The sequence below is a fragment of the Hipposideros armiger genome, unplaced genomic scaffold (genome assembly GCF_001890085.2).
Source record: "Hipposideros armiger isolate ML-2016 unplaced genomic scaffold, ASM189008v1 scaffold_1018, whole genome shotgun sequence".
NCBI lineage: Eukaryota > Metazoa > Chordata > Mammalia > Chiroptera > Hipposideridae > Hipposideros > Hipposideros armiger.
In genome coordinates this window covers 108,965-124,099 of record NW_017732368.1, presented here as the reverse complement: position 1 = coordinate 124,099, position 15,135 = coordinate 108,965, and the positions used below count along the sequence as shown (strand labels likewise).

Below are 15,135 nucleotides of genomic sequence, written 5' to 3'. Positions count from 1 at the left end.
CAGTAATTAAACCTAAGATCAACTAGAGTGACTAACCTCAGCTCATAGCAGGCGTTCTCTTATTTTCATAGGAATGGCATCATCTGAATAAATGCCAAATGTTCTTTGAGATATTATCATTTATGTTTCACTGGGATGGTATTCATTGTGATAAACTTATTTTTCCGTCAGGTACTCTATTTGAATACTTAACCCTGAAACAGAATAAACGGAAGTAAATTATCATGCCAAGAGCCACATTGTAATTTTTATTCAGAGTTTCAAGTTGAATCAAGGTTCTCATTGTCCTTCGTCAGACCCCTCCAGTTTTAAGATCTTGCTCTCTCTTCCCCGTCGTTGGTTTCCTCTGTCCCCCTAACGTCTTGATCTCCCTGCCCTTCTTCCCTCTCTGTCACTGTAGCTCAGGATACGCATCTCTTATCGTCTTCTATTTCTTTGTCCTCGCCAATGGCAGTGTTTACCAATCTTCATGTGTCAGCACAATTTGATTTACTATGCCTTAACTTGGTGACAAAAATGAAAAGATAAGGAGGCTGCCTGCCTCTCTGACCTTGGGAATGATGATTGTTTGGCATGATAAGTTTAAAGATGTTTGTATGGGGAGACTTTGAGGAAAACATGAAGACCGCCAGGAGAACGAATCGGCCCCATTGCATCCTGAACCCCGTGCTTGCCAAACCCATGTGTCTTTAGAGATGTGCTCTGGGGGTTGTCTTTCTGGGGTGACTCAGAACATGACACGTTTCCTGGCCTTCTTCCACGTGTTCAGGAGGCCATATAGACAGTAGTTTGTAGGGCCACCAGTTTGTAATTTTGCCCAGCATGGTGCAGGAGCAGAAAAATATGCACATGGGTCTGCCCACATCTGTTTCAGTAAATGACTAACCCTGCTAAGAACACAAGGTTTCTATTAGATAGATTATTTGGCAAGCTCATCACCATGTGTTGTTCTAACATTTTCAACAAAGTGACTTTTTTTATTTTATAATTTCAATAAGCCTGTGAAATAACTAGGTAATATTTTACCTAATTGTGATATGGAATCTGAGCAAGATTGAAATTTCTCCTAAAGTAGTAAACTTTTGAATTATCTGCTCTTAACTGTTTTATTATTGTATCGATTGATAATTTCGGTGTACAAACACAAAACATCAATTTCAATCATTTTCTCTTATATGAAAACACTAATCCTAGTGGATTAGGATGCAAATACTTATTATCTTAATTTACCAGAGTCAAACCAGAAGCCATCATCTCCTAATGGAATCTGAGCTAGATGACAACGATATCCTATTTAAATCTCTGATCTTTACACTTTATCATAGCTCCTCCTCCAGAATAGAGATCTGATTAGGGTTGTGGTGTTCATATTATTAGAAGTAGCATGCGTTCTGTTATAATGACAAGCACCCTTAGGGGGGTGTCCTCCAGCTGTGTGACCCTCCAAGATACTGCGTGTTCAGAGCATCAGAGTCATCTTATTGGATGATGGATTTAATGCCTCTACCAATCCCCATCCAAGCCCTGCTCTTGGGAAGAAATTAAAGGCACAGACCTGGCCCCTGCCATGTTGTTGGTCGAGAAAATGCCATGAGACCCCTCCCCCCCATGCACCTCCCACCACCAGCCAGCAGCTCAGCTCCTGACCACAGTGGAGCCCAGAGCCCAGGGCCGCACTGGCTGTAGTTCAGGCTCTTGGGGAAACCAGAGAATCAGAGAGGTTAATTAACTCACAAAAAGTCTTACAGCTCTGGGGCTTTGACCCTGGATTACTGAGCCGGTTCTTTACCTTTCTAATCACCTCTCATCCCGTATTATAGAATCTGATTTAATTGTATTGATACTTAATATATTCAATGCTTACATTTTTAAGATTAAAGCAGATATACACACACATATATACATACATACATATACATATATACACATATATTACATATATACATATTTACGTATATAAATATTTTAAGAATAAAGCAGAAAGAAAACGTGAGAGGTAGAGAAATAAAAGTGCTGTGTATTACTGCTACTAAGGAGTGTTCTCTCTATTCGTGTTTCATTGATGTCACACCAGTTTTACCATTAGACTAACTGTTGTGTTTGACAGTTGTAGTCTTATGATTAGCTGCATATTGATCTCTTTTCTACATAAATCGGCTGAATTCATGATAACTGCTTTATCATAGCTGTGATCTGAGACCTAACACATCCCACAGAATGGTTTAATTAACTGACATTTTTTCTTTACCAGAAGATCTTTTTAAACATAATTTCAGTTCTCATTTAAAGGACATGCAAGCGCAACCTACATTTATCATAGACATTTAATTAATTAGTTCTTAGTTTGTAACAATGATGCCAGCATAATTTAACAAGGTCTGTGACCTGGTATGGGCCCCCAGCGGAAGGCAGAGCCTACTCATTAATCTGTGAATGATACTGGTGCGTCTTGGGGTTTTAAATATCATTAAGTAACTTGGGAGGATACATAAGATAACACTGCGTGTCTTTTTCTTTCTCTGTCTTCCTAGCAATGCAGCAAGAAGGCTTCCGCCTCTCTCCTGTGGCTTTTGAAGCCGTCGGGCATCATCGCGAGCCGCCCCTGGCCAAGGGTCTCCCTCACGGTGATCACCACGGCCATCATTTTAACCATGGCCGTGTTCAACATGGTGAGTCCGCGGTCCTGGCAGGCAGGCCTTCTTCACTCCCGATGCCTGTCTTAGTGGCATTGTGGAACCTTGCGCATAGCTCCTTTGGTGACACCGATCACTGCCTATTAAATTCAACACCCAGCCGCTGCAGAAGCAGCCTCACTAATTAAAAGGATGCTTTCTGCAGACGCACCTGAGAGAGGCAGCTTCTCCCGGCCATTTCCCACCATCATCCTCCTTGCGGCTCCTGGTGAGAGAAATGACATCGAATGTCAGCGGGATCATCACCTAGGGGTAACAGAGCTACCAAATTAAGGGGAGTGCAGTGGGAGCGCTGTCCTGCTCTCGAAAGATCTGATTTGAAACCTCAGCCCCATCTCACCAGCTGTGTGAGTTCAGAGAGCTTTCATTTCATAAACTTCCACAGGCTCCATTTCCACTTCTCAAAATGAGAACCGACAGTTCTGTGCCAACGTGGATTAAATGAGCTGATGCGCCTACCTCACTTAGCATGGCACCGGGCACTGTGTGAATATTAAACCAGTGCTCACTCTTACTGTGCCGATAGCATCATGACCGGTGTAGCCTTAAAAATAGGCACATAGGTCATCAGTGCACATGAAGACGTATCCTTGTCACTATTCTGGCATCATCATCATCAACCAGAAGGCATCACGATATTTCGTAGGGCTGCTTTATGAGCTGTTGGAACCCTGGAATATAATGAGGTGCAGTTCTTGTCTTCCTGAAGCATAAAATCAGGTGGAGAAGATAGAGCATATATATTAACTGATAAGACTTAGTTTTCATAGATGAGACAGCATTTATTCAGCCAGAAAATATCTGCTGAGCATAAAAATGTGTCTGGTACATTGCTTGATGCCCAGAATCCAAAGATCGCCCTCTGCCTTCCAGGCATTCACAGAGTCTAGGAGATGGACAGCTGGTAAACCCCGGGTAAAGGGTCTGGGGGCCACAGTAAGAGCGGCCGAGAGGCGGCATGGAGAAGGGACCGCAGGGCCTGCTGGGCTGCCTTGTAAGGACGGTAGGAGAAGGAGTTCAGGAAAGGATGGATGAAAGATGAGAAGTGGGAAGACATTTGGCATCGAGGACTAGAAACAGGGCGGACATTTGTATAAAGAAGCAGTGACAGACAAGGCTGAAGAAGGCCTAAGGACCTTGAACGTTCCCTGGGGATGCATCCTGAACAGTATGCCCTGGAGTGTGCCGTGCCTCCTGCCACACCTGGAGATTCAGGTGAGGGCGATGCCAACGGGAAGCTGGATGGCTGGGGTGCCGGCCGTCACGGCTGGAGGCTTCTTTCTCTGCGTCGCCTGCCCAGGCATCTACCTTCAGGACGCCTGGAAAGGGGGCGTCAGAGAGAAGCCATAGCTTGCCCTCCGCCTCCCACTTCCTACCCTGTCAGGAGGTGGGGGTGTCGGGTCCTCTGCCCCCCCATGTGGTCAGCTGGAGGACGGCATGCTGGTGTGCCCCACCACCTGACTACATGCCCCAACTCTCAGCACCCCTAAAAAATGGCATGAGGCCCAGCCCTAATGTGGGCCTCCTCAGGCACAGGCCAGGGACAGATGCGACCACCATCACTCCTTTCTCCGCCCTCTGCGTCGTCTCAGACATCAGCTCAGGGAGGAGGCCTGCCCCGAACGAAGTTAGAGTTGATGGTGCCTGAGGGGGGAGGGCTCAGCAGTCAAGCCCATGCAGCCAGCAGCCTCCCCAGCACCTCCTGGCCCTTGACCTTTCATTCCTTTGTGGAGTTATCTTCATGTGTCAAGTTCACTGCGGGATCTCCACTGTCCTGGGCTTCCTCTGTAAACTCAGGGAGTGACGCTGAGCTAAGCTGCCCTCCTCCTGGCCAGACATGGCACCCGAGGCCTGTCTTCCTATTGCAGGGATGATGAGACACCCTTCCAGGAGTGGGGGCCTCGTCTTTAGGTCTCGGGCGTACCTGGACCATGACATTGTTTCTTTCCAACAAACAATCATAACTGAGTGGGAAACAGCTGGAGAACAGTGCCATGTCTGGACAACAGTAATTCCTGCTTTAGAGGGACTTTAAAATGCAAGGGCTGCGGGAGGGAGGGAGACATCTGGGTCAGAAGTGAGCTCCATTGTGAAGGGACTGGGACAGAACACTCTGGAGCGGTAACAGGGTGCCCTAGCTAGGGTTCTGAGAGGTTCCAACAGACACAGAGCGTGTACAGTTGCCGAACAAGGGGTGACGGCCACAGGGCCCTTATAATCAAGGCTCCTCATCTCTCAAAGTGTGCTCACTCACCTGTGCAGGCCCAGAGCCAATACAACACACTTCCTGAGAGCTGACCTCCTCCGTCAGCAGCACCTGTAAGTTATGGGAACAAGACATTTCCCATGGCATCTATACACTTAAGAGAATGGGGTGTTTGGGGGTGGCTGATTAGCTCAGTTGGTTAGAGGGCAGTGCTCATAACACCAAGGTTGCCAGTTCAATCCCCACATGGGTCACTGAGATGCGCCCTCCAGAACTAGATTGAAACAACTACTTGACTTGGAGCTGAGGGGATCCTAGAAAAACATACTGTTTCCCAATTAAAAAAAAAAAAGTACTAAAAAAAAGAGAGAATGTTTTTTTTTTTCTTCTATATTTTTTCTCATGTCCTAGGAACACGCCTTCCATGTAAGGAGTGGTGATTTAATAGTTACTTAATGAATGCATACATACACAACCCTTTGAAAGAGAAAACATTTATTTTTGTAAAGTCCAGTTTGACCTTATAAAACCAGGATTTATCACCTAATTTTTTAAAGACAGAATCTAAAGGGGACACAAATGTGATTTGGAAGCTAATTGTATTTCACATAGGATAATTAGTAATGATAGTCGGGCAGTTAGGTCACTGTCTAAACGTTTGACGAGTTAAACATTTGGGCGATTTTTTTTTCACGGTAATGGTGATTGCTTTGGGGAGAAGAAATGCATCTTCAGCACCAGAAAAACGTCTTCCAGAGTCACTTTCCCTCCTCACAAAAACGGGTGTTCATCCCCAAGTGAGGAATGTGGGAGATGTGATAAAACTGATGGATGACCTTGAGAAAGAAGAAATAAGGCTCTGCCCCATGTGCTGCGCTCCCCCTGGGCCAGAGAGGCTGTGAGGAAGGCGCAGGCGGGGTTCCTTCTCCTCTGTCCCGGGGTGGAGAGGGTTGGCACTCAGAACCGCTCAGGCAGATGTCCGCCCCACCTGCCATGCAGGAGAAATGGCGTTTTCCTTGACACCTGGGGCCCTGAAATTAGTGGTTCTTTTTTTATCAGATGCTTCTCTTGCATTTATTTCAAAGAAGTGACATAAAACAGTACGAAAGCCAACATTAGGTACGGAAAGGAAAGGATTTCCCGCTACTAGGGAATAACTGTGGAGCTTCCTCAAAATTTCTGACTAGTCACAGAAGGGAAGGCGCTTGCTCATCGGGTGCAGCCTTTGATCACATCTGGGCATTTACAGAGAATGTCGGGCAGCTCCTCGGATCCCCGTCCTCTTGAGTTATGAGTGCATGAGGCAACGCCGGGTCCTGTGTCCCCTGCCACACCGTGAGATGGTGCTGTGACCACCCCGGGCCACACACATCACCAGATGGTGCTGAGGTGGATTCGGGTGCTGGCTGGTCAGAACTGAGGTCAGTGGGGTTCCATGCAAGGGAAGTGGGCCCCCAGGCCCCTCACTCATGTTCGGAGAAGGTGACACCTGCATTTTAACAGCACCGACGGATCAGCAGGAATGGTGTGCTCAGAGTTTTCTTTTGAACATCTAATTATATGCTGATAAAAATGACAAAACATTCAGGGCAGTTTTAATTAAAATGAATTGTGAGGTTCTAACAGGACATTTTAAACACCTCATGTTCACCCTTGCAACACCACACACCCCAATCAAAAGTGGAGGAAAACAGTTATCCAGTCTTTTACCAACTGTGGGATTTGGGCTGTCAAATTGCCAATGACCTGTGTGTTTTGTTGCATTTTAATGTCCAGGCGACTGTTTAGAATCATGCATGAGAAGCTTGAATTCTCGGCCATTTTTCTCCGACACCTTGACCGTGTCATCATGTGATTTCCCACGGCATTTTGCAACCTCTTCTGAGAAACTGCCCAGAGGGCCCTGTCACCGGTGCTGCTCTGGGAGCCCCCAGGCCAGGAGTTGGCTGTAGTTAGTAAACTGGGGGCCTGTCCTGACTTCTACACGTGGTGATGTCTTCAGGCATACAGCACAACATTAAGTCGCGTGTTCATAATTTAACATTGTTTGAAAAAGCTGGCTCTGAGATGTCTTACATTGCCTGGGAAATGTAAAATTGGCAAGTAAAGCTAAAAATATGCCATGTTCATTAGTACTTTATTAGCATATCTTATCCAGGATGAGGTATCATTTCACCAGTTAGGACAAAGGTTGTAGAATATTACAATGGGTCTGGAGAGAACCCCAGATGATTCTGATTACTAGAAATTCAGTCTGTGGAGAAAGTTGTGGCAGTTTAACCCAGAAGGATGAGGAATGAGGGAGTAATAGCTCTCGAGTATTTGCCTGGCTACATAGGAGACGACGTGAGTTTGTTATTTAATTTTTTTCCAGAAATGATGTTTCATTCATTCACAGAGTAAAGGGGAGATTAGGTCTTCTTGGACAATTTCCTCCAGCCTCCCAAAACTCCCTCCTTTCATTTTTCCAAAATAGCACCACACTGAGAAACACATTTGGACAAAACCACAATTATTCCCCCCTCACAAAATGGAGTGTCTGTATTACAGGAACGAACCCAGATCAAAGCCATGAAAAGACAATGTCGCCACTAAAACTGAAACAGCAGTGTTAAGGATTCAGGTACTCTGTAGAATTATTACCAGCATAGTGCAAATGTTTCCACCTGGATCTTTTACACTTGAAAGTGATCACCTTGAAGATCGGAGGTTCCAAGCAACCACAGGGTGAACCCAGAATTCCATTTTCCTTTTAATTCCCGGTGGAAAAGGTAAGTGTTTGGAATGACTTCCCTTTGGGAAAGAGCAGCAGGAAATAGGGAAGACCCTGGCCGTTGTCAAAAAGGCACTCGGGTCTTTCTGGAGGCGAACGCATTAGAACTGGCCTCGTAGGAGCAAGCTCATTTCCACTCCAAGAGTCCAGACCAAACACACAAAAGGAGCAAGGTCTCCTTGGTTCCAGTGCCCTGATGGTGACCGGGGCCTCCTGGGAGAGGAGACACCTGAGGGTGTGAAAGGCAAACCTTAATTATGGCTTTATTTTGTTATTTTAAAATGGTTAAGAGGACAGCATGGGGGAACTGATTCAAAATTGCAGTGTGATGCCACACAGAACGAAGAGTTTCCTGATTTTAGGGGTAGTTAACACGTGCTGGGAAAAGCAGCCAAAGATGGTTAAGGAAGCATTGTTAGGTCTCCGGACTGAAGTTCTTTACTGTTTTTCAAACTCAAACCATCGTATTTATTGCAGAGTCTCCTTGCAAGACAAAGTTTTCACAGGATATGTGTCTACTCATTGTGAAGCGAGAATTTATTTTCCCTGTGAGGTGATATAATCAGGAAGGTTTTGCAAACAAAGAAACAAAAACTCATAAGACACAGACAACAGCTCAGTGATTACCAGAGGGGACGAGGAGGGGGTGGTAGAAGAGGGTGAATGGGGTCAAATATATGGTGATGGAAAAACTGACTCTGGGTGATGAACACACAATGCAATATATTGATGATGTATTATTGAATTGTACACTCGAAACCTATGTAATTTTGCTAACCAACTGTTTTTTCCTAATATAACTTTTTCAAAGAATTAGCGCATTTACAGTTCAACCAGGGGTTGTGACATTTTTTATAAATTCTTTAGTAGTCAATAAAGACATCTACAATCTCTTTGTTTTATAAATCAGCATTTTGGTTTTACCACGTGATACAATGGATAGAATCACTGTACCCGGTATCATTCCTGGAATCTGAGAGGAAATATTCCCAAGAATATAGTAAATAAATGCCTCCTTATCTGCCTAAGTAAATTAGCATGTTTGACATGAACTCTGCCATCGAAGGAAATAAACCAAAAGAAGGAAGCAAACGAAAACGGCTGTAGAAACTGTGCAGGCGAGTTTGACTTTGTGAACTTGAGTGAGTGTGGCTAGTCTATGCAGAAAGCACAACCTTGTTTATGGCTGAGATTTCAGTACAAGGGGCCTGGCCTGAGTGCTTCTCTGGTTTGTTTTTACCGAATGCTCCTCTGACCCTCAGCCACAGTACAGACAGCTACTGACCCTTCGTCACTTAAACAGGCTGTGGTACAGCTTCTCTAGAAAAGAGAGAAACAGAGACAGACAGAGATAGTGACAGAGAGAGAGAGAGAGACAGAAAGACAACGAGAGACAGACACAGGGAGAGAAGTCAGACTCCTCCTACCTTGCTAACACGTTGACTTTGCAGTTGGGTGACCATTATATGAAAACTGATCATCTATCTTCTCAAGATTATCTTTTTTTTTTTCTAAGTAGGACCCCTTTCCAACAGTGCTAAGAGCATCCATCCTCAATTTTAAACCCTCATGACCCTGAGCTGCCAAACACTCACAAATAATAGAAATGTTGATACTGGTTGTTGCACTGTGCCGATAAAATGAATTTTTTCTTAAAAATCAAGAACTCATACAAATCCACTGACTCATTTAATGTCGGAACCAAGATGGAGAAGACTCTGCAAACACCTTGTGGAGGCTCTGAGTTCAGGGAAAGGAGTTGAGTGTCTGTGTGCGCGGTGGCATCAGCCTCACACGTAGTTCTAACGAAGGCCTCTGCCCTGTGCTTTACAGTTTTAATATTTAAGGGAGGTGCTGCTGTGTTCCTGAACACCAGTCCTGCAGTTCTGGAATTCACTAGTAAGTGTGTGGCACAACAATCAGTAGTTATTTGCTTATTGAGGAGAAATTCTCAAAGCTTCTAAGAGGATGCGATTAGCTGTTAGCGCTGTTGGATTGCCCACGCGATCCTGCTTACCGGCCAGAAGGAGCAGGTCACTCATCGCCTTAGCACCCCTTTCTAACTCGTCAGCCTCCTTTGCGCTAATTCATTGAAAACTAAACATTGTCTTTGCAGTTTTTCCTGAGCGACGCAGAGGAAACAATCCCTCCCACTGCCAACACATCCAACATGAGCCTTTCTGCCTCCAGTAACCAGGCAGCGATTCTGCGGGCGCAAAACTTGTTTTTCCTTCCGGTAAGAAAACTTTGTTTTTCATTTTTTTCTGTCTGCTACTAGTCCATGTAAGGTTATGTCCTCCACTTTCTCATCTGTTCTAGACTTCCCTTTTCTTCCTTGGTGTCAATACCTGAGTAGGTCCTGAGCAGGTAAAACGTGCCAGGCTTTGGTAAGCGATGTCTGGCTGACTGGCACCAGTTAGGTCACGTGTGCCAACTTGGTGTCACCTTGATGTTCTCACAGACAACTCTTGCCCCGTTCTCTTAACTGCTACATTTTCTAGCATGTGTCCCACCGTTTGACATTTCAATTATATGCGTGAATGTCTGGGTCCGTTGCTCGTAGATTTTGCTAATTGTTCCAGTGGATTAGTGTTAGTTCCCTGACACTGTGATGACAGGGCCACATTTCGGATTCCTGCCTCTCGTTTGAGTGCAAATACTGTCCAGTGACTATATCCTCAGTAATCGTCACTGTCTCATTTTAACCAATGTCTCAACGGGCCTAGATTGAAATTTCAAAACTTACTAGCACATCAGTCTTTTCAGTAAAAAGAGGTAAATCAGTTATTTACTGCTTAATAACTTTTTTCTTCCATGAATTGTTTGTGCAAAAAAAAAATGTGTTTTGATCGTCTCCTTTGCATTTTATGAATAATCATGTAGAAGTAGCATAGATTATCCCCATTTCGTTTCTGCCTTGTATAGTCAGTTTGAAGAATGCTAAATGAACTATATTGGGGACTGAAATCGGTCATTTAATATGTATTTTTAAAAATGCCCTACCAATCTTCCAAACCCCACTAGCAAGGGCGATAAAGACATCCTTTCCCCATTTTTCTTTCGCTGACTTGTTTCCTTGGTATTTGGCTTTGATACTTTTTCTCACCTTGCCACTTCCGTTTCCCGGGGAGCTCACAGTTGTGTGTATAGAGAATAGGGGTGTTGGGTTATTGGAGGCCATGACTGTTTCAGAGGCACCTGACCAGGGTCCATAAGAAGGTCCCTGTGGACTCAGGAAGACAGGATGGCAGAAGTTTCATCCTGGGTCCTAGAGGTTCTGGCCTTCATTTTGGGCACTAAACCCTGGGGAGGATTAGACACTGTGTTTTCCGTGTTAACTAAGTGGAAAGGGAGAGACAAGACCCACAGGGATTTATCGGCTGTTCCCTCACTGTGGGCAGCGTGGAGCCACACTCTTGGGAGAAAGATTTCACTAACACTGTGGTCTATGTCTTCGTCCTTGAATGGATGACATTGGTAGCACGTGGTCCATAGGCCAGTGGAGGGAGAGACCCTCCAAACTGTCCCCATGTGACGTTCACAAGGCACTTGAATGGTTTAAAGTAAAGATGCATTTTCACAGGAAAGAAAAGCAGAGCCTGCAAAGCATTGTTTTTAATCTCTCCGTTCAGTATTTTTGGGTAGAATAGTCACCACGCTTGGCACCGCTACAGGCAGGAAGGTCATTCTGAATTTTATCTGGGTAAGTCTGTATGAGAGCTGATTTTCAAAGGAAGCAAATCGCTAGAAACCCAAGGTGGGGAAAGGTGATGCTTACTCAGCCTTTGAAAAGGTTCTGCAAAAATACACAGTCGACTCTTTAAAATCTTAGCCACCAGGCCACTATTGTCCCAATAATAAGCCTTCAGAAACAGAACTACGGTGGCTTTGCCAAGACGCTCGGCGTGCTCACGTCCTGGCTATACAGGAAGGAACACTTTTTTTATTTTTTTTTAGCTGAGCCATCCTGCCACCTGTTGGCAGCTCAGCGGCTGCTCAGCTCGGGCCAGGCATCAAACCGCTGTTGCTCAGAGCTTGCACTCTTGAGCGAGCTCTTAACCAACTGAGCCACTCGGCCGGCCATAGGAACACTTTTATTTACTCAGAAGCTTAGGGGTCCCAAAGGAGCCCGGAAACACCTTGGCTTCCCCTTTCATTGGTGCTTAGGAACACGAGGAAAGCTGTTTTGGGGATGTGTACAGAGTACGCCTTATGCCTCTCAAAGCCCATCTTATGTGACACCTGCGACTGACGGGGGGAACCAGGACTGGCGCCATCACTGCTGTGGGTGAATGAAGTGACGTAACTTCTTAATGGCCATTTATAGCAGCCATCGAAAAGCATCCACACAGGCATAGTTTGTACACTGCAATACTGACTTGGAAATCAACGTTAAAGGTGCACAGACTTAGCTACCAGAGCGTTCATTAAAGTGTTTGCAGAGCATCAACAATAGACAAGCAAACAACTGAAAAGTCAGAATACGGTTAAGTGTTTCAATAGATAAATTCTATTGTTTAGTTATAGCCAGCCATTACAAAAGATGTTGTAGAAAATTATTTAATAATATAAAAATATATATTTTTGATAAGTTATTAATTAAAAAGTACCATTTAAAAACACCTCAAAACAGTATAATCCCAATTTTCTAAAATAATAATGCCAATAATAAATAGCAGAAGGAGAAGGCTGGAAAGATCTCCACAAGGTGATTAGTAGCCTCGTGTTGGATATTGGGGATAGTAGGAGACCCTTATTTTTGTATATGTCCTTTGTGTATTTCCCAATTTTTAATATCAGAGGCATTATTTCTGTAAGCAGGAAAAAAAAGAGTCATTTTAAAATGCCCGACAGAGTCGACCATAAAGACCTTTGCCATGTAGGCGCCCTGTACCCGAACTGCGCTTAGAGCGTCCCGCCCACAACAGTGCCCTGTGAGAAGGTCCTATGGGAATCCCCAGTTTCCAGGGGAGGGAACGGTGGCCAAAGGAGGCCTGAGCGAATCACCCAGGATACCCGTGGCTATTCCCTCGGTGTTAAGATGCAAGTTGATTGCATTGATTGCATCAAAAGTGCCAATAACTGTATTAACTAATAATCACCTAGCTAACTTAATATTAACTAATATTATAATAAAAGATATTGTTTAGTAATTAAAATAATATTAATAATTACTGATTTAAATTATAATGTAAATAATGAGTACAAGTATTAACTAGTCATTAGATGAACTGCATTATAAAAATAAGGTCGCTAGGACTTCTTCCGTCATAGAAGTGACTTCAGGAGCCTGAACTCCACCACCGGCCACTCTCCCTGGTGGGCTGCGACCTGCAGTAGTGACAGCTTGCCCATCAGGGCTTCCGGCCTTCGTCAGTTATTCTCCCTCGTTTGCACATCCCTCTGTGGCACCTGCAGGATCGCAACCTACCTTTAATTAACTCCCAGGATTTCTGGTGCATGGCCGACAAGCATTCTAGAAAGGATTTTTGGTTGTTTTTTAAAATAGAAAATGGACTAAAAGCCTATTTTCCATTAACATATGTATTTTCATAGATAGTCCTGAAATGTGAAAGCTTTTTGAAAGCCTAAGAATGCATTTTAAAATGTAAAACCATAGGCATAATTGTATAGGTATTGGCTGGCACATTGTTTTTTTAATCAGGGTTCTTACAGAAAACCTTTATAACCCTATTGCCCCCTTAAAAACTATACATGCACATATTCATTTAAGTGGCTCCTTTATTCTGCTTTTCATTTGATGAGGCTGAACTGGTTGATAACTCTAATTCTAATAATGGTTTTTGGCATAATGTTAGCAGCAGAATCCTTTTTAAAATGAAATCTTACAAAGAGCCCCAGTTTGTACTAATAACAGCAAACTGCATAGAGGAAGAATCACATTGTCTGGCCACTGCAGCTCACTTTTTGACTTTCCTTTCTTCCCCAAGAACTGGACTGCTGAGCTAATATCAGTAGCCTTCCAGATAGCTTATTGTGGATGACCTCAGTGTGGGGAAATAAAAGAGCTAGAATGGCACCCATAAGCAATTTACCCATGGCTTATTCCATGTAATGAAACTAAGATGGAGTAGCTTACAAAGTGGGCTATTTTTTAAAGACAGGGTTTTTCAAACAGCCCTCAGATCTATGTTTTATTACAATTATTAAACTTTTTCCAGTGCTTTTTCTGGTCCAAGAATGCTAAGATAGTACCATAACCCCTTGTTCATAAAAACCTTAACGCAGCACATCAAGGCTTTGAGAGAATGGCAGTCATGTCATTTAGTCCCTCAGGGCTGGCAGGGCTCTGTGCTCCAGGCATCACTGTTCTCCTCAGTGACCTGAGAAGACAATGAGGACAATATTACCCTCATTTCACAGATGAAGACACTGCAACACAGGCAAGCTGGGCCACGGACCTAAAGTAACTCAGGTAGCGACTGGCTACAGCAGGATGGAGTCCAGGGCTATCCTGACTCTACTGCGCCCATCATGGGAAATTGCGAGAAAGTCAACACTGGGCTGGCCTGTGGCTGCTCCCTACGGACTGAAAAGATGGCAGGCGCCCACGCCTTCATGTTTCTTCTGGTGCCTGTCCACTTCCAGGGTATTTGTGACTCACCCTGGCCAAAGCTTTTAGTTTTTAAAATCCTTCCTGTTTTAGATAGTCCCTCTGACACACAATTTTTCTTTTAACAACATGCCTACACTTGTTATGCTTTTAACAGAAATACCCAAAGTGATTTATAGCCTCTTAATGAATTAAAGGCCGAAAAAGATTCTGAATACTATAATTTTTTTTTAAATCTGTAAATGTGTAGGTAGCCATATTTTCATTTTCAAGAAGCAAATGACATTGGCTTATAATGGTGTGCCTTCAAATTATTGCAATAGATTTTTTTAGATGTATTTCTATTTGGCAATGTGCATGATTATTTTTGTTAAACATGCTAAGCTGGGTCAGCAAGGCATGAGCTATGTAATGAGAATTCTATCCTAAATCAAATGTGTTCAGGCCCTGGTCCCTGGGTCACTGAGCAGAAAATGGTGACTGCTTTCGCAGCAAGGTTGTAAATTGACCAGTGAGCTTGGTGGTGGCCCCCAGCTTTCATTCTCACTTCAGCGTTTGTCAGGAGAGGTCCTGAGTCTTCATCTGATGCATCTTCCCGTTCCAGTACTTCATATACAGCTGCATTCTGGGATTGATATCCTGCTCGGTTTTCCTGCGTGTGAATTATGAGTTGAAAATGTTGATCATGATGGTGGCGTTGGTGGGCTACAACATCATCTTTCTCCACACGCACGCCCACGTCCTGGATGACTACAGCCAGGTGTTATTTGAGAGGTAACCTGCTTCCTCTTCCACCTCTTTACGGTTGTTATTTTATGGGACCTGGATAATGTGAGTGTGTGTTGAGTGAATGCAAAGTAGCAATCAGAGGGTCATTAGTAATCATTGC

General features: G+C 44.1%; 1 protein-coding gene across 1 annotated transcript in view; it reads left to right on the top strand.

Annotated features, from left to right (window-relative positions):
- Nucleotides 1-15,135, top strand: part of ADCY2 (adenylate cyclase 2) — a 380,993-nt gene that overhangs the window by 307,015 nt on the left and 58,843 nt on the right. Inside the window, exons 16-18 of the mRNA XM_019631611.1 lie at nucleotides 2,532-2,669; nucleotides 9,789-9,908; nucleotides 14,851-15,020. Of these exons, the coding sequence (XP_019487156.1) occupies nucleotides 2,532-2,669; nucleotides 9,789-9,908; nucleotides 14,851-15,020 (428 nt within the window). The remainder of the gene's footprint in view (nucleotides 1-2,531; nucleotides 2,670-9,788; nucleotides 9,909-14,850; nucleotides 15,021-15,135) is intronic.